General features: G+C 55.7%; 1 protein-coding gene across 1 annotated transcript in view; it reads right to left on the reverse strand.

The window, feature by feature from the left end:
* Nucleotides 1-1,674: 1,674 nt before the first annotated feature.
* Rnf213 (ring finger protein 213) overlaps nucleotides 1,675-18,654 on the reverse strand; it is a 97,211-nt gene continuing 80,231 nt past the window's right edge. The window contains exons 52-72 of the mRNA XM_013036259.1: nucleotides 18,402-18,606; nucleotides 18,070-18,260; nucleotides 17,624-17,743; nucleotides 16,956-17,066; nucleotides 15,919-16,158; nucleotides 15,547-15,628; nucleotides 14,841-14,875; nucleotides 13,552-13,646; nucleotides 12,760-12,922; nucleotides 11,259-11,439; nucleotides 9,219-9,310; nucleotides 8,399-8,650; nucleotides 6,686-6,818; nucleotides 6,324-6,407; nucleotides 5,938-6,106; nucleotides 5,523-5,724; nucleotides 4,256-4,333; nucleotides 3,701-3,892; nucleotides 3,088-3,180; nucleotides 2,833-3,002; nucleotides 1,675-2,012 (exon numbers count right to left, since the gene is read on the reverse strand). Coding sequence (XP_012891713.1) covers nucleotides 1,859-2,012; nucleotides 2,833-3,002; nucleotides 3,088-3,180; nucleotides 3,701-3,892; nucleotides 4,256-4,333; nucleotides 5,523-5,724; nucleotides 5,938-6,106; nucleotides 6,324-6,407; nucleotides 6,686-6,818; nucleotides 8,399-8,650; nucleotides 9,219-9,310; nucleotides 11,259-11,439; nucleotides 12,760-12,922; nucleotides 13,552-13,646; nucleotides 14,841-14,875; nucleotides 15,547-15,628; nucleotides 15,919-16,158; nucleotides 16,956-17,066; nucleotides 17,624-17,743; nucleotides 18,070-18,260; nucleotides 18,402-18,606 — 3,042 coding nt within the window. The 3' untranslated portion in view covers nucleotides 1,675-1,858. The remainder of the gene's footprint in view (nucleotides 2,013-2,832; nucleotides 3,003-3,087; nucleotides 3,181-3,700; nucleotides 3,893-4,255; nucleotides 4,334-5,522; nucleotides 5,725-5,937; nucleotides 6,107-6,323; nucleotides 6,408-6,685; nucleotides 6,819-8,398; nucleotides 8,651-9,218; nucleotides 9,311-11,258; nucleotides 11,440-12,759; nucleotides 12,923-13,551; nucleotides 13,647-14,840; nucleotides 14,876-15,546; nucleotides 15,629-15,918; nucleotides 16,159-16,955; nucleotides 17,067-17,623; nucleotides 17,744-18,069; nucleotides 18,261-18,401; nucleotides 18,607-18,654) is intronic.

Consider the following 18,654-nt stretch of genomic DNA (forward strand, 5'->3'; position numbering starts at 1 on the left):
CTCAAATGCAGGCCAGCTGGGTTCTTTGTGCTATATAAATGGAAGTACTGCCCACAGAAAAGATTCCTTTTCGGCAAAATTCAAGTTTATTAAATATGACAAGTACAATTATACTAGATATCAAAGTTAAGGCTTTGGAACAAAACATATAAAATGAGACATCATAAAAAAAATCATAACAATGGAAAAAATTCTCAGGCCCAAGGAAGAAAAACAAATTCTAAGGAGATTTGACACCCAATTCCCACCTGCTAAGGTGTAGTCCAGTGAGAAGCTAAGTGTGAGCTGCTACCTGGCAGGGCAAGCTGCAGCGCTGCCCAGAGGTAGCTAATGTCCATTCAGAAGGCAGAGGTGTGGGAGGGCGTGGTCTGGCATGGTCAAGGAGGACTGTCATGGATCACTAGATGTGAACATGTCACTTCTCCAGGCCCCCTCACTGCACGCCCACGAGAGACACAGTGGGTGTCAGCACGGATCACATTCCTGCCTGCCCTCACTCATGGGTGCTGTGTCCAGGGCCGGGATCCTGGCTACCAGTTGGTATTGTAGCTCAGGAGTAGATGGGCCTAAGAGTGGGTAAGTCCCTAACTCATTTCAAATTCATGTGAGGGCGTATGTGTCACCTCTAGCTACATTGGCTGTCCTGATCTCACTGAACAAGGGCTAGGCCGCCAGGCAGGGGAGTTTGTCCAGACACATCAAAGATATCAAATTAACTTGACAAGAGACAGTGGTTATGAGAAAAGGTGGGCTGTTTTCCCTCAGAAGTGTGAATGATTTTGTACTGAGTCTCATCTTTGGTTCTGATTCAAATAAAAGACCAGATAGTTATATACTTGGGATGTTGAGACATAACCAAGACTGTGTGTTTATTGGGCAAATGCTAGACAATCAGAAAGCTCCAAAGCATTGCCCAAAATGCACCTTTGATCCAAGTTTGTATCAATAAACTTTCCTTTAGAATCTGAAGACCTGAGAATTGGAAGGAGCTTTGGCTGCCAGTACACCCTGTACATTTTATCGAAGGGAAACTAAGACTCTGAAAATATCCCAGGCTCCTCCTAGTATCTGGCTCTGACCCTGAGGAGTTTGGCAGTGATTTCTTGTGGGCTGGCTCAGCTCTTGTTCATGAGGCTTTAAGGCGTGTTATAGACACCTGGCTCTCCTTGGGTTAGTGAGAAGGTGGAAGGCATGGGGCGCATTTTCAGTTTCTTGGTAACCAAGAAATATGGACAATACTCAGAAGTTAAAGAACTGAGAAGTAGACTTTGTATGTGTATGTGCGTGTGTGTGTGGCACATATGCTCAAATGGTAGAAGAGAAATGAGTAGCCTGTGCTTTCTTTTTCCTCCAAGTAGTGATGTGAGGAAGACGTTCCTAGTGGTCACGAGGTAGGATGCTGGCAGGCTTGAGACCTCTGCACCACGGCTTGGAATGCACAGGACGCAGCTGATTTCTTTTTTTTTTTTTTTTTTTTAGGTCCGGTCGTGGGGCCTGAACTCTGGGCCTGGACGCTGTCCCTCAGCTCTTCAGCTTAAGGCTAGCGCTCTACCACTTGAGCCACAGCGCCACTTCTGGCTTTTTTCTTTATGTGGTGCTGAGGAATCGAACCCAGGGCCTCAGGCATGCAAGGCAAGCGCTCTACCACTGAGCCACCTTCCCAGCCCCGCTGATTTCTATTGTTGGTCCTCCTCTCACCTCCTTCTGGACAGTACCCACTGAACAGTTTTAGAACATGCTTGGTGTCCGCTTGCATGCGCGTGCCGCCTGGACCACAGCTGCGCCTGCACGGCTCCGGGGCGCTCACAGTCACAGTCCTTGTGGGATCCAGGCAGATGGGAAGGGAGCGGGAGCCCTCCTACCGTCTCTGCCGCTCCCGTTTCCGGGTGGCGGCTGCTTTCCACACTGAGATGCAGCTGGACATCGGGATCTCTTCCGGGAACTGGGACTCCACTTCCGGAAGGGGTTCACTCTCTTTAAAAATCATGTAATTTACCAGAGTTTCCTTTATTCTGCCAAGAAAGAACAGGAGGTGGTGTTTATAATGCAGTGGGCCTCTTTCTGTCACTGATGCTAGCTTGGTACTAAGGGTCAGCTAAATGCTGGGCTCCTGACGTGGGCTGGATGCCACGCTCAAGGCCTGTTCTCAGTAGAACAAATTACTATGTATTTTGTAGTTAGAATTGTTGTTGTTGGTTGTGGGGCTTCAACTTGGGGAGGAAGGGCGTAGGGGTGGGTTGGGCGCTGTCCCTGAGCTCTTTTTGCTCAAGGCTAGCACCTTAACCACTTGAGCCCCAGCTCCACTTCTGGTTTTCTGGTGGTTAATTAGAAATGAGAGTCTCACAGACTTTCCTGCCTGGGTTGGCTTTGAACCATGATCCTCAGATCTCAGTCTCCTGAATAGCTGGGATTATGGGTGTGAGCCACTGGCCCCTGGCAGAATCTCTCTCTCTCTCTTTTTTTTTTGGTCAGTCATGGGGCTTGAACTCTGGGCCTGGGCCTGAGTGCTGTCCCTCAGCTCCTCAGCTCAAGGCGAGCACTCTACCACTTGAGCTACAGCGCCACTTCTGGTTTTCTGGTGGTTTATTGGAGATCAAAGTTTCATGGACTTTCCTGACCAGGCTGGCTTTGAACCTCGATCCCCAGATCTCAGCCTCCTGAGTAGCTAGGATGACAGGTGTGAGCCACTGGTGGCAGGTTCAGGATCTCTTTTTTTTTTAAATCTCAAGAGACTAAAACCAAAGTGGGCAGAGCTGGGGTGTGCTGGAGGGAGGGTTGGTGTCGCGCAGCACCCCGGCTCCAGGCCTGAGGCGCGGCCCGGTGAGCCCGCACCTCCAGTGGGGTTTGAAGCTGCTGTGGCTCCTGAGTCTTAGCACCATCATCTCGTGCAGCTCCAGGAGGAAGGCATCCAGGCCTGGGCGGTTCAGGAAGGCCTGGAGAAGCCTGGCGTCCTCGGGGCTGAGGTCTGCTTTGAACTGCTGACCGAGGTCCCGGAAGGGGTCCTGGAAGGGAGGACAGACAGGAATAACCGCGGGGGGAAGCGGGGTACAGCTCCCTCCATCCAGGGAAGGCAGAAGCCAGACTCACTTTCTTGAGGTGCAGGAGCTGTTCCGACTTATATGCCGAGAGGAACTGCCAGAGGGCGATGGTGTGTTGCAGCTGGCATTTGCTCAAGGAGGCCTGAGGGGAGCAGAGCGGGCAGGAGGTGAGGAGCCCCCGGCTGCCCACCCCTGCGCACCAAGAAGTCCGTGCCCAGCTCTGTGCGCCGGGGTGGGCACAGCTGTGACTTCACAGAGCACACAGAAGTCGCGGGTGCTCTGGTGGGGCACTCAGCCGGGCGCCTGTCTGACTTCTACCCCTAGCGTGCAACGTTCATTTTTTTCTTTCCGTGCCAGTGCTGGGGCTTGAACTCAGGGTCTGGCACTCTTCCTCAGCTTGCTTCACTCATGGCTGATGCTCAGCTCCATCAGCTGGATCTTGCTTTTTGCTGCCTAATTGGAGATGAGATTCTTGGGTTTGTCTGCCTGGGCTGGCTCTCAGCCCTCAGAATAGCTAGGATTACAGGGGTGAGCAACTGTTGTCACTGGGCTCCCAGAACACAGTGTGCATGCTCACCGGCCCCTCGTGGGGGCGCCCGCCTCCTTGCTCCCGGGCAGGAAGCAGGAGACTTACTTTCCTAGATGCCTCAGGCAGGGCCTACCTTTAGAACCGGGGTCATCTGATCCCTCATTCGCAGGACCTCTTGGACATACACATCCAGCTGCATGTTGGGATTTCCTCCAGCTGTGCTCAGGAAGCCCAGAGTGACCTCGACAACAGACAGCGCTTCACAGACGTCGCTGTAGGACTGCAGCTGCCCGATGGTGCTTGTGGCCGAGCTGGGGAGGGGGTGCTGGGAAAGCAGAGGCAGGACAGGGGTGGCTGGTGGGCTTCTTGTTTCTTGCTACTGGGAAGAGCTTAGCTCTGTCCCCGCTGAGGGAGGCCAGCCCTCCAGGGACAGGCAGTGTCCCCTGACTTCTCACAGAAGCAGATTTGAAATGCACCTCTCAAAACCACCCAGGACGACAGTGCAGCCGTGGCCACCCATCTCCCATCACCCAGCCCTACATGCTAGCGCCGTCTGCCTGCCTCTGTGGAGGGCACGGGGCCCATCAGAGCCCCTGGGACTCCGGTGTGCACGGCAGACATGGGGGACAGGGTAGGGCTGCCCTCGGGAAGTGGCCGCCCTGCAGGAAGCAAGCATCGTCAGGAGCACCTGTTTCATTTTGTTCTTGATGCCCATGAAGAGAAGTTCATAGTTCCAGTCATGTCTGTATACCAGCGTGGGGATTCCCTGCCATGGGAGAGAAGAGAGGGGTTTTGGAAATTAAATCTGTACAGGGGGTTTGCACAGATGACAGATAATGCCCGTGGTGACACTCCGTGGCGGCACGGGCCAGCGCCGTGTGGCACAGGAAGCTCTCGGTTGTGTCTGGTCTGTCACACTCTCAGAGCAAGGGCACAACAGGGAGCCCAGGCTACCCACCGTGGCCCCAGACACTGCCAGTGGAACGCTCTGCGTCAGGAGTGCTCATGCCAGGCATCTCTTTGACAGCTATTATGCATAGATCACAAACAAGGTTGTCACCTCTTGATGACAGGCCTGTCAGCGTGAATAAAAACTGTCTGGGTCCATCAGTTCTCTGTCTAGTTGAGGACAACAAGGAGGACTAAGTACACCTAAGCACAACATATCTGACTGGAAAGAAGGATGGGGGGGGCTGCCAGATGAAGGAGCAGGGGTAGAAGTGCCATTAACAATGGCTGAAAAGGGGCTGGGAGGGTGGCTCAGTGGTAGAGTGCTCACCTGGCACGCATGAAGCCCTGGGTTTGAGATCTCAGTACCACATATACAGAAAAAGCTGGAAGTGGTGCTGTGGCTCAAGTAGTAGAGTGCTAGCCTTGAGCAAAAGCAGCTTAGGGACAGCGCCCAGGCCCTGAGTTCAAGCCCCAGGACTGGCAAAAGAATGGTAGAAAACCCAGACAGAAGATCTAGGGATGTGGTTCAAGTGGTAGAGCATACACCTAGCAAGCATGAGGCCATGAGTTCAAACCTGTCCTGCCAGACGTGGAGTCTGTGAAGACTCAAGGTTCCCCAGGGGCTTTGTGGCTCACACCTGTGATCCCCGCTACTCAGGAGGCTGAGACCTGAGGGTCGTGGTTCCAAGCCAGCCTGGGTAGCAAAGTCCATGAGACTCTTATCTCCAATGAACCACCAGAAAACCAGGAGTGGTGCTGTGGCTCAAGTGGTAGAGCTGCTAGCCTTGAGCTGAAGAGCTCAGAGACAGCGCCCAGGCTCCAAGTTGAAGCTCCGTGATCAACAACAACAATAACAAGACTCCACATGGGACTGAGTTGGAGATGGTAGAGAGGGACGAGCAGTGGTTGTGGGAGCCCCGCTCCCCCTGGGACACACAAAGGACACACAAGAGACACCGTGTGTACGACATGCACACGCGTGCACTCAGCAGCACGGCCCCTACCCTGAGCGTCAGCTTGGGCTTGCCCTGGAGGAAGCGGCTGCCGATCTGCCGCTGGATCTTCTCCAGGTCGAAGTCCTGCAGGGTGTCCCCGCCCTGCTGCACCTGGTATTGGCAGTTGGAGAGGATCAGTGGCATCAGGTCCCGCTCCACGTCATAGCTGACCACGTGCAGGTCGGTGACCTCGGAGGCGTCCACTGAGTAGCTGAGGACACAGGAGCAGCTCCTGGGTGGCAGCTCGTGTCCTGAGCTGCAGGGTGTGTGGATCCCACTCCCATGTCTGCCCTCAGGGTCTCCCCCAGACCCGGGGGGCTGGGGTGGAGCTGGCTGAGGAAGGTCTGCTGGGGAAGGCGCAGGTGCTGGCTGGGCGGGTGCGGGTGGGGGACGGGGTCTCGGGCCCTGCTGGCTGTGCACATACCTGTTGTCTTCCTTAAACTTTCCCATGATTTCATTGTGGAGGCGGATCAAGTAGCGGACTAAGGCAGTGGAGCAGAGGCCCAGGCCCTGGGGGCGTGGCAGGATGACCTCGAAATCGCTGTCCAGATCCAGGACAGAGCAGCAGTAGTCTTGGGGTAGCTTGATTTCCCCTGGAAACGGCAGGGTGGTGAGCGGCGTGGCAGGGCTCTGCGCCATTCGGGAGGCCAGGGCGGGAGGCCCGCTCGGTTGGCCTGCGGCGGCTCCCCTGCTCCCAGGAGCACCAGGGGTTTCTGGCGTTAGCTCTCTTATTCCAGGCCTGCCAAGGCACCCCTGGCAGAGCCAGGCTGGGGAGCAGTCTGCAGGACGGGCGCCGCTGCGCACGCTTACCGTGGGTCTCCAGGGAGCGCCTCAGCACGTTCCACGTGGACAGGAAAATGGCGATCCGGTTGTGGAGCAGCTGCCGCAGGCCATCTGTGGAACCAAACGCCCGGCATTGGAGCCCAGGGAGAGCGAGCCCCAGCCAGCTCCGAGTCACCCTGCACCCAGTCCTGGGTTCCCCACACCACCTCCAGCCAAGGTGGAGTCAGCGCCAGGGGAAGGCGGGCAGTCTCCGGCTGCGGAAGCCCACCGTGGGTGCGGGGCTCAGGACCCCTCCACCTCATCCTCAGGTCCCACAGTGCCCGTTAGCCTGCACCCCTCCGGGGGACCCTTTGGTTAAGCACCCCTCAGAGCGGGGGGCAGAGTCATACCTGAACTGTGACTGCTAATAAAGCCTCGGATGGAACTGAATTCCACCTCTGGAATATTCTGGAAGCGTTTCACTAGATCCCTCTGCAGCGCCAAAATCTCTGGCAAGAATTTCACCAGCCTCAGTTCTGCTTCCTGGAGGGAGGAAGCCAGAAGGAAGTCGTCGGGCGTATGACTGGGACGGGCCGGGGGCCCGTGCGGGGGTTTACCCCAGTCGGAGGGCCGTGTGTCAGCACGAGACACCCAGAAGCTTGCAAGTGGGAGGAAAGATCACCCCGGTCTTTCTCCAGGCACCTGCAACGGCTGGGAAGAGGTCATGCCCGGGGTGGAAGATGAACAGCTAAACCTGACGTGCCAGAGAGAGGCTCGGGTGGAGAGCTGAGCCTCCAGCCTCAGCCGACGCAAAAATCAACTGAGACAGATCAAAGCCCGAAACATAAGACCCCAAATTCTGGAATTACCAGAAGAAAGTGGGGGAACACTTTAAGGCATTAGGGTAGGCAAAGATTTTGTGTCAAGGACTCCCAAATTTGCACAGGAAACCAAAGCAAATATTGACAAACAAGATTCCATCAAACTGAAAAGTTTCTGAATGGCAAAGGAAACAAGTCATAGAGTGGAGAGGGAACCTCTCCCATTTGCCCATTATCCATCTGACGGAAGGCAGATATCCAGGAAATATATTACGGATTCAAAAACTTAACAACAGCTGAGATCTGAGGATCAAAGTCCAAAGCCAACCCAGGCAGGAAAGTCTGTGAGACTCTTATCTCCAATAAACCATCAGAAAACCATAAGTGGCGCTGTGGCTCAAGTGGTAGAGTGCTCGCCTTGAGCTCAAGAGCTGAGGGGCAGTGCCCAGGCCAGACTGACCAAAAAAAACAAAAAAACTAAACAAAAACACCTAACAAAAAATGAATTAGTGATCCAATTAGAATCCCATTCATTTTTTTTTAAAAATCACAGGAAGAGTAGAATCCAATCCATCAATGGGCAAAGGACACTTCTCAAAAGCAGAAATACAAATGATCAACAAGTATTTGGAGGGAAAAAAATCTCATTAACCACCAGAGAAATGCAAATCAAAGCTACAATGAGGTATTATCTCGTAGCAGTTAGAATGACTATTACAAAACAAAAACCACCTCTAAGGCGGGCGCTGGTGGCTCGCGCCTGTCATCCTAGCTACTCAGGAGGCTGAGATCTGAGGATTGTGGTTCAAAGCCAGCCTGGGCAGGAAAGTCCATGAGACTCTTATCTCCAATAAACCACTAGAAAACTGGAAGTGGTGCTGTGGCTCAAGTGGTAGAGTGCCTGCCTTGAACTGAAGAGTGCAGGGACAGTGCCCAGGCCCAGAGTTCAACCCCCATGACCGACAAAAAAAAAAAAAAAAACCTCTAGGTAACAAAGGTGGCCGGCCTGGGCGTCTTCCACAGGCCTGGGGGGGTCTCAGCATCCCCAGTGTCTATGAGGAACCCCAGCTCGAATCCTGCAGTCTTTCTTTGATTTCCGGGAGCCTTGATTCCTGCGTGTTTCTCCTGTGAGTTGGACAGGTCTTCAGCCTTCCACGGTCTCGCCGACACTTTCCTGCTACCAACCTTCCGCTCAGAAGTACGGACGGACAGGCACACCCTGAACGTGGTTGTGGGGCCTCCAGGTCCCCAGGAGGATTTGCACGGAGGAAGGAAGGGCCACGGGCGCACAGCCAGACCTACCTTCTGGAGGAACTGCCAGAGGAGAGGCACGGCCTCTCTGCCATTTTTCTGTTCCACCACGTGCTGTAGATACTCCACGGTGATCCTCTTCCTGCAGCTCCAAATCTTGGAACAGTGAACCACGCTTTTCCGGGGCAAGTGCGGCAGGAAGGTTGCTGGGTCTCCGTATATGATCTTAGCCACGGGGTCGGAGCTGATCCGCTCGTCCTGGCTGATGATAGCATTCACGTCCAGCAGGGTTCTGTCGAGATGCTGAAGAAGAAAAGGACATAAAATTCTGGTCACTCTGGGACACCTGGTGACCTCACCGGAAGCCAGGACCCTCTTGACCATCACTGGGTATTTGCTTTTGTTACAATTTATGGGAGTTTTGTTGTGGATTGTTTGTTTCCTCAAAAAAGGCAAGACTCAGAAACGTCTCTTTTGTTGGCTTTCTTTTATGTTCTGAATTATTTTCTGAAGTTCAGTTATTCTCAGTGCTGTCCCTCTCTAACAGAGAACTTACCAGTCTATGGTATCAGTCGGTGTATTTCTGGTGGGTCTCTACACAACAGTTTATTATTATTTTTTTATCTTTTACTCTTATGCCCTGTTGTAAGAAATAGTAGGGAAAGGTCAGGTGCTGGTGGCTCACACCTGTGATCCTAGTTACTTAGGAAAGTCTGAGATTCTCATCTCCAATTAATCAGGAAAAAAAAAAAAAGCTGTGGGCTCAAGTGTAGCGTGCCGGGTGTGAGTGAAAAGCTTAGCGAGTACCAGGCCCCGAGGTCAAACCCAGTGCCTTGCACACGCACACGTGTACGCGCATGTGCACACTTACCTTCAGTTCAGGTATAAAAAGAGCTTCAATGTGTTTTTCCCAATTGTTCCTCTGTCCTCTGGTTGACCATTGTGCATCAAAATCTAATGGCCCTGTAAAGAAAATAAAAGTGTATAGGCTGCCCAGGGAACAACAACAAAAAGCACCCCCAAACAAATGGATGGCACAATGGCCCTAGCTATTTGGGAGGCTAAGAAAGGGGGCCCGTGGCTTGAGGCTAGGCTGGGCAGAAGCATCTGCGAGACACTTCTCAACCTATGGCCACACAGGAGGCTGCAGCTGGGAGGAGAGTGGCGCCAGGCCCGTGCAGTCAGCAAAGTCTGCGAGCCTCCACCTCAGCGGAAGCTGAGCACGGTAAAGAACATCGATCCTCCAGGAAGAGAGGCCTCCGGCAAGCAGCCGTGGTCCAGGAAGCGTCTGGGCAGAAGTGAGACCCCATCTCGGAAAGGATGGATGAACAACAGCGTTGAGGGTGTGGAGCATCACTAGGCACCTGCTTAGCAAGCACAGGGCCCTGAGTTCAAACCCTACTACTGCACGGGGCGGAGGGGGGGACCCCAAGGCCCGGAAGCAAAAAAACAGCAGCCTACCTATGGTAAGTTCTGAGTACTACATTTGGTGCTAGTCCTGGGGGTGGCCTAACAGCTTCCTAAGGTCACCAAGTATGTGACAAGGGCCACTGCTGCCACCACTGCCCTACTGGTTTTGGTGAGGACCCCTCTGACCCCCAAGACTAAAGCCCTGAAGCCATTCTGAGCAGCCCCACAGACGCCCCACCTCAGCTACTGTGCCCCCGGAAGCCAGATCAGACTGGCTGGTCGCGGGCAACGTTGTTTCCTAATAGCTGTTATCATTGCTGTTTTAAGATAACATGATCACTTCAAGGTCTGGAGTCCTGGAACTCAGAGTGAGAGACCACATAAATAAACAGGTAACTTTGTCTTCTCTCTCTCTCTCTCTTTTTTTTTTTGCTGGTCCTGGGGCTTGAACTCAGGCCTGGGTGCTGTCTCTGAGCTTCTTTTGCTTAAAGTGCTCCACCCCTTGAGCTACACCTTCACTTCTGGCTTTTTGGGGGTCCGCTGGAAGAGTTTCATGGAATTTTTGCCCAGGCTGGCTTTGAACCATGAGTCTGAGATCTCCACCTCCTGTGAAGCTGGGATCACAGGTGTGAGCCACCAGCGCCCGGCTCTCACTGTGGTAATTTTAGAGGAGCTTTTCAGGGCTGGGGATGTAACTAAAAGCTTACCTCACATCCTAGCTTTGGTTTCAGTCCCTAGCAACAAAGCTTTTTACAAGTGATCAAACAAAGCGATAGCACTTACTAATGTAGCTCGTAGGCCTCTGTATGTGTTTGTGTGTGTGTGTGTGTGTGTGTGTGTGTGTGAGTCATGGGGCTTGAACTCTGGGCCTGGGCGCTGTCCCTCTGCTCTTCAGCTCAAGGCAAGCACTCTACCACTTGAGCCATAGCACCACTACTGGTTTTCGTGTGGATCAGTGGAGATAAGAGTCTCATGGGCTTTCCTGCCTGGGCTGGCTTCGAACCACAATCCTCGCATCTTGGCCTCCTGAATAGCTAGGATGACAGGCGTGAGCCAGCAGCACCCGGATCTTTTCTTTCTTTTTTTTTTAAATGGATTTAACTGTTCAGAACACCTAGCGCAGCAAGCCCAGTGTTTTGCGGGTCACCCATGGTGGACACAGAGGCCCGGGGTCACGCACAGCCCTCGTTTTTTCAGGAAAGCCGATGCTGGGAGAGACTGATTGTTCCCCACATCCTGCTGTGGAGGACCTGCCGGTCCACGAGGTTAGTTCCCGTGTGCACACCTCTCCCCGGGGGCAGCGATGTCGGGTCCTAGCCAGGTGTGGGGTGAGCAGAGGGACAGAGGAGCCATGCCAGCCTCCAGGGGGAGAGGCGCGTTCTTGTGGCTGTGAGCCACGGGGGTGGGGGAACCCGTTTCTTGGCAATCGTGCTACAGCCCCATACCTAGCTGGCCCGGCCCGGCCCTGGCCCCTACCCCGGCCCCCGCCCTGCGCTTTTACTCTGGCTAGAGGCGGGGTGCGGCCCGCTGAGGAGGCTGCGCAGCAGGATGTGCACGGCGTGCGAGGTCTCGTCGGCGCCCTTGCCCAGCGTCTTGGCCAGCCGCTCCAAGTCCCTCAGGATGTGCTGCTGCAGGAAGCCTGCGGGGTCCCGCACCGGGGGCTTGATGATGCTCGACAGAGCCTGTGGGCGAGAGCCAGATGCGGGTGACGCGGGCGTGCAGTGGCTGCGTGCAGTGTGACACGGCCGCGGGGGAGGTGGGGAAGGGGGGGAAAGCCGGTGCCTGCTCCGGTGTTCGCTGTGGGCGCCCCCACGCCTGGCCTGGAGGAAGTCCCCAGAGCCAGGAAGAAGGCAGAGGCAGGGGGGACCCCCCCCCCAGCCTCCTGGCGCCCCAGTGTGGATGGAGGACACGGAGCTGTCCTCAAGGTGGACGTGAAGCGCCAATCCACCTCCGCTCAGGTGCTGGCGCCACATTGCACTCTAAATGCATGCAGCTACTTGATGTTAAAAATAAAAATAGGTTTCCAGGCACCGGTGGCTCACGCCTGTCATCCTAGCTACTTAGGAGGCTGAGATCTGAGAATCACTGTTCAATGCCAGCCCAGAAAAGAAAGTCTGTGGGACTCTCATCTCCAACGAACCACCAGAAAACCAGAAGTGGTGCTGTGGCTCAAGTGGTAGTGCACTTGCATTGAGCTGAAGAGCTCAGGGACAGTGCACAGGCCCAGAGTTCAAGGCCCACGACCTACATTTAAAAAAAAGTGCTGGGGTGCATTGGCTCAAGGGCAGAGCTCCTGCCTAGTATTTCTGAGGCCCTGGGTTTGACTCAGAACATGCAATCTATCAGTCAATAAATACATATTAAAAACAAAAACGGGCTGGGTAAATGTGCCTGGTGGTAGAGCCTTGCATGGATGAAGCCCTGGGTTTGATTCCTCAGCACCACTTATACAGAAAGGGCTGGAAGTGGTGCAATGGCTCAACTGGTAGAGCGCTAGCCTTGAGCTGAAGAGCTGAGGGACAGCGCCCAGGCCCTGAGTTCAAGCCCCATGACTGACCAAAAATAAAATAAATTTGTGCTGGTCCTGGGGCCTAGACACTGTCTCTGAGCTTCTTTGCTCAAAGCTAGTGCTCTACCACTTCAACCACATCTCCACTTCTGGCTTTTTGTGCTGGACATAAAGAGTCTTATGGACTTTTGTTCCTGAGCTGACTGCAAACTGTGGTCCTCAGATCGCAGCCTCTTGAGTAGCCAGGATGACAGGCGTGAGCCACCAGCGCCCAGCTAAAAGCAATCTGAACAGTAGTTCTCTCACTCAATCACAGACCGCAGTGGGAAGAGTGGGGGTATGCACATTTCGTATTACTTGGTGGCTCAAGGGACCAGCCACAGACTCCAAGTCCCAGGGGGTGGCTAGGAGACCAGCAGAAAATCCGCGCGGCCATGTATGTTCCCATGGCAACCCGGCGTGGAGCAGACGGGCGGTGGTGTGCCCCACACACCTGTGGGTTCTGAGCAGCTCCCAAAAGCATCGTCAAATGAGTGAGTAACCGGAGGAGGAGGAAGACCACGGGCGACAGCTGGCGATCAGATGCCACGGTCACATTTGTGGGCTGTGGGCTACCCAACACGTGGCCCGTCTGAGTCCTGTCTGGGACTCGTTCCCTAGAATGGATGGGAGAATGTAAGGAGGGACTGAAGGGACCTGCTGGCTCCCAGCCCAGGGCACAGCCCATGTCCTTAGGGCTCAGAGTCAAAGTTCACGTTTTTTGTTGTTCTTTTTTCTTGGGACGTGGGTCTTGAACTCTGGGCCTGGGCACTGTCCCTCAGCCCTTCAGCTCAAGGCCAGCGCTCTACCACTTGAGCCACTGTACCACTTCTGGTTTTCTGGTGGTTCACTGGAGATAAGAGTCTCACAGACTTTCCTGCAGTGTCTGGCTTTGAACCTCAATCCTCAGATCTCAGCCTCCTGAGTAGCTAGGATGACAGGCGTGAGCCATGGCACCTGGCTGAAACACCCTGTTTTGTGTCCTGCAGATCTGAGTGTCCCGCCAACCCGGCCCCTGTTTAAATGAAACCTGCTGCAGGCCAGCGGGAAGGCGCTGCACTGGGAAGTGTGATCGTGGAGGCTGCTTTGAAGTTAAACGGGAGCTTGGCATTGCTATCCAGCACAACGGGTCTGTGCGTGCCCCAGAGATACTTAGGCTACTGTTGGTATCCATTTAGCAGCAGGAAAAGAAACAGCCCCAATGCCCAGGGCTTGGCTGCCCGGAAGGAGATGGAAGCTTACGTACGGAATAATCTGAAAGCCCGGGTCTGGCCTGTGGTTGATGCCTCCGATCCGAGCCCCGCAGTCAAGGCAGGTACTGTGTTCCATTGGCTGGCCGCACTAGGGAAGACAAACAGCATTGGTCCACGCATAGAGCCCCGTGCAGGGGCTCTTCCCATCACCAGAGGCGGCTGGTCCAGCCTCCCCGGGTGGGTGGACATACTGTTGGGAGGTAGCTGGGGTCAGGGTGGATGTTTACTGCACGTGGGTTGACCGTGGGGAAATGCACGCTTGTTTTTATTTTATGCTGTTGTTTTTTTTTGGGGGGGTGGGGGGAGTTGGGAGGTTGGTCGTGGGGCCTGAACTCTGGGCCTGGGCACTGTCCCTCAGCTCTGCAGCTCCAGCTTTTTCTGTGTATGTGGTGCTGAGGAACTGAGTGCAGGGCCTCATGCGTGCTAGGCAGGCGCTCCACCGCTGAGCCACCCTGGGCGGACAGGCTTCTATTTTCACTTCACAAATTCCTCCTTAGCACACACTGCCATTCCTGCACCAGCAGTCACAGCCGATCGTGCTGCATCACCCGCATCTGCTTCCCAAACAAAACCCCATCCTCAGCTGTCACAATGTCGGATAGAACACCACCGCCCTGTCGCAGAGGGCCAAAGCACAGAACCCTAGAGCTGGAAACACCTGGACAGACCCTCTTTCTTTCTTTTCTTTCAGCCTCCTGAGTAGCTAAGATTACAGGTGTGAGCCACCAGTGCCCGCCAGACCCTGTTTCTGTCTCATTTCCTGGCCTAGGAGGTGCTGAAGCTCAGGAAGAACAGGTGTTGTTCTAGGATTTGCCCTCTACGGCTCTTACTAAAAACGTGCATTCTGGCAAGGGCGGCTGGGCCGCTCTCCTGTCCTCTGCTGCCAGTGCACACTCCTCTCTGCCTAGCAACCCGTGGACCGTCTCGTCAGCTGGTAGCCATTCTCCAGGCTGCTGGGACCCCAGGAGTGGCCTCCACCCCACAGCTGGATCTCTGGCAATGGCTGGGGACATCCTTGGCCCTGCTGGGTGGGAGCGGGGGTGGGGGTGGGGGTGCCTGCTCCTGACGCTGGGGCGTTGGGGAGACACGCTGTTGTCTGACCATGCACAGGGTGGGCTGCACAGCACTGGGGGGGACTGGGGCTAGCCCTGAGACCACCGTGCCCATGCTTAGCCAGAACTCCCCCCCTCCGCAGCAGCAGCTCCCGGGCCTGCCCCATCCCCCTCCTCTCCTTGGAGCTGGAGGAGCACAGTTGAGTCCGATCCCAGACCCCAAGACTCACCTCTCCCACAGAGCACGGGTGGCCATTGGGACAAGCTGTGAAAAGACAAGCAGACTGGCGTTGGCTGGAGAGCGTGCGTCAGACACCCTCCACAGCCGGTGCTCTCCTCCCGTCCTCACCACAGGTACCGCACAGCCGCCGCCCCCAGCACCTGCTGCGAGCCTCCGCCCCGAGCACCTGCTGCAAGCCGACGCCCCGAGCACCTGCTGCAGGTCCTGCCTGCAGGGTCAGCTACTGACACATGCCCAGGGCTCAGCAAAGACACTCGGTGAGGGAAATGCTAAGCTTAAATCTCCAAAGCAGAAGGGAAGGAGGTAGCTCACACCACAGGCAACTTGGGGGCAGGATGGGTAGCCTTGTGTATCTTTTTTAAAAAAGACTGTACTATAAAGGTGCTTATGTGGTACTGAGGAATCGAACCCAGGGCCTCATGAATGTGAGGCAAGCGCTCTACCACTGAGCCACCTTCCCAGCCCTTGTACCACAACTTTCAAAGCTAGTGTTCAGAGATTGCTTGCTCAGGGCAACAGCATCACCCACACCCAGCGGAGGTTACGTCGCTGTGTCCTGGGCTGTGAATGCACCTGAGCATGCATGGGTTCCCCGTCTCCTGAATGGCCCATTCCTCTCTGGAGGATGAACCCCAGGCCCCCAGGGCAACCCCACGCCTGCACACAGTGCTCAGTGCTCACGTCCCAACACTTACTGTACCAGCGGAGGGCCTCCAGGCCCTGCCACCCCTGGGCTTGCGCCAGCAGGTCTTCAGGCATGGTTGGAAGGAAAGCACTCTGAAAGGCCAAAGCAGAGACAACACCGGCTAAGCGCACAGCTCATGGCTGCCACGCAGCCCGAGCCCAGCACCAGCGAGGACTCCCCTCCCCCTGTCAGATGCTAGTGACAAGGACGCATGGCCGTGCCGGGAGTCAGCGCGGGCTCCACGAGTCTACGCCACCTTGGTGGGATGACGGATGCAGTCGGACAGAGAGATGGAAAGATAATTGAAGGGAAAGGAGCTTTCCCGGCACCCACGGCCACGGAACTACGGCCAGTGTTACTGAGAAATCTGGGGTGAACCTACCGTCATCTGGGCTGGGGAGAAGGCCAAGTTCCTCAGCGGTTCCAATACTTTGTTTTGTCCACACATGAGGACACAGGCGGTGTGAATGGCCAATTCTATCACTGTCCCCTCAAGGCCGCTGTCACCCCGGGCCGTCAGCAAAGGCAGAGTATTGTCCACGAGGGACGTGGCGAAGTGCCTGACGTCCTGAGAAGCCAGCAGCTTGCTCTCCTCGATGAATCTGTTCATCGCCTCACATTGCTGGCAGGGAGAATGAGCTGACGTTAACATACATCACATAGAGGGGTAGAGCGCTCGCCTAGCACGCACGAAGCCCTGGGTTCCATTCCTCAGCACATACACAGAAAAGGCCAGAAGTGGTGCTGTAGTCCAAGTGGTAGAGCGCTAGCTTTGAGCAAAAGCAGCTTGGGGACAGTGCCCAGGCCCTGAGTTCAAGCCCCAGGACTGGCAAGAAAAAAATATAGCTTATAATAACAATCAAATGATACTTCCAAAATAGATATAGTCAGGCCCCGAGTTCAAACCCCAAAGTGTAAGAATATTAAGGAAAAATGCTATATCCAGACACGGTGGTGTCTGCCTGCAGTCAATAGCACACAGGAAACTGAGGCAAGACTCTGAGTTCTAGGCCTGCCTGGCTACACGGCAAGACCATCTCCAAAAGAAGAGCAAGAGACGTGCGGGGGCTCAAAGGCAGCTCCTGGTTACTCCGACACTTTGATTACCAAAGTCAGTGTGGCCAAATTATCACTGACTAGAGACACATTTTTCAAAGGGGGAAAATCCCTGCGCACGCGCCTGGGAGATGCTAGTTTAGTGGACATTCGCCGGTGTTCCTGAACTCGTTGGAATTCTGACTGCTTTGGGCCACCAGGAAATCATTCTTCCCCACAATGAGGTTGTGTGGAATCTATCCTTGATTGGAAACGATGGACATAATTTGTGTTTGTGACTAAAAACGAACGAGAGGGAGAGGAAGAGGGAGCGGAGAGGGAGGAGATGGAGGGAGGAAGCTGCGTCTGAGTGGAATGTCTCACCTCCGGCCTGGGACGGAGGCTGGCGTGCGGGGAGCGGTGTGGGACGGCCACCTCTCTGTACAGGGCCAACAGCAAGAAGGTGGCTTGCTGCGTCCTGGGGCTCCGGCAGGCCTGCCAAGACAAGGGCATCCAGGGTGAAAGCCGAAGGTGCCCCATGCAGCCGCACACATCGGCCCTTCCCAGGCAGGCCCGGGCGCCTGGGCCTTGCGTCTCGAGGGCCGTCCTCCAGCAGCAGCTCTGGGGCTACGAGGTGCACTCTGGCAACGCTCTGCACGCGCTCCGACCCCACGGCAGACAAGAGGAGCGGCAGGAGGTGACCGAGGTCTGACCTCGCGCGGCACAGAGCCGGGGTGGAGGGTGACTCACGGAGGAAGTGGCCCGAACGGCGACAGGGACAATTCTGTGAGCCGGGACTTTAGCAGGATAAACCGCGAGGCCTGAGTTCAGCCCACCGTGACAGCGGTGTCTCAGCGGCCGCACATCCACGTTCAGCCAACAGAGCCCACACACAAGGCCGCCCCGGAGGCCGTGGGCATCCGACTCTGATGCGTGCTATCGCTGTGTCGCGCTGAGGGCTCTGTCCACACCCTCCCCACCACCCTGACTAGCTGGCAAAGGAAGGCGGCCTGGGGCCTGCCTGCCCGGGGAGCAGCTCCCAGCCCATCTACCTTGAGCGCCTTTCCAATGTCCGGGGTCTCACATTGCAGCATGGCTTTGCCCACCGCGTCACGAACAGCCTTGTACTTCTCCCCATGAACCAGGAACGCATCTATCTGGCCCTGATTCTCCTTCAACAACCCAAAGAGTACAGGGGTTCATCATGTGGCAGGGATGTGTGTGTGTGTGTGTGTTGTGTGCAGGGGGCAGGGTGGAGGGGGTGAGCTGGGGTAGGTGGAGGGTGGAAGGGTGAGCTGGGCTGGGCTGGGGTAGATGGAGGGTGGAGGAGTGAGCTGAGCTGGGCTGGGGCAGGGTGGAGGGGTGAGCTGGGCTGGGGCAGGCGGAGGGTGGAGGGGTGAGCTGGGCTGGGGCAGGCGGAGGGTGGATGGGTGAGCTGGGCTGGGGCAGGCGGAGGGTGGAGGGGTCCCAGGCAGAGCCCTGTCGCCCCGTGGCCCACCTGCAGGGCGAGCACAGCTTCAGGGAACACCCACTGGAGCGGGTGTCCGGGCCGGGCCAGGCCCTGCAGGAAGCTCATGCCGCGCCGGCTGCACAGCCTCCGCACCAGGTACACGCAGTACCAGCCGCCCCCCGCACGGGTGCAGAACTGCTGGACGTGGCCCAGGAAGCGTTGCTTGTCCTCGGCCAGCTCTGGGAAGGGAAAGGGGACACTTAGGACAGGCCTCAAAGCCTGAGGGCCGATTGGGGGAACTCCGAGCGACTCATGGAAGGGAGAGCAGCACCCCAGGAACGTGGGCCCTTAAAGGAACGGGAGGAGAGGTGGACACCTGCCTGAGCCCTCCTGATGCTCCGAGAGGAAGTCGGAGGCCTTGTCCAGACACAGCCGGATCCTGGCCACTTCCTGCAGGTATTCCACGGAACCCGACTCACAGCCCCGTCCTCCCGAGAGACACGCGGAAAGGAAGCGCCCCTCCTCTCTCAGGTGGCTCAGCTCGCTGCTTCCGGAGAAAGCGCCTGTCTTCTCATACATGGAGTCCTACACACCAAAGAACAAGAAACAAAAGATGTAGCTCTGCACCAGTCC

The sequence above is a fragment of the Dipodomys ordii genome, unplaced genomic scaffold (assembly GCF_000151885.1).
Source record: "Dipodomys ordii isolate 6190 unplaced genomic scaffold, Dord_2.0 Scaffold7, whole genome shotgun sequence".
Lineage (NCBI taxonomy): Eukaryota > Metazoa > Chordata > Mammalia > Rodentia > Heteromyidae > Dipodomys > Dipodomys ordii.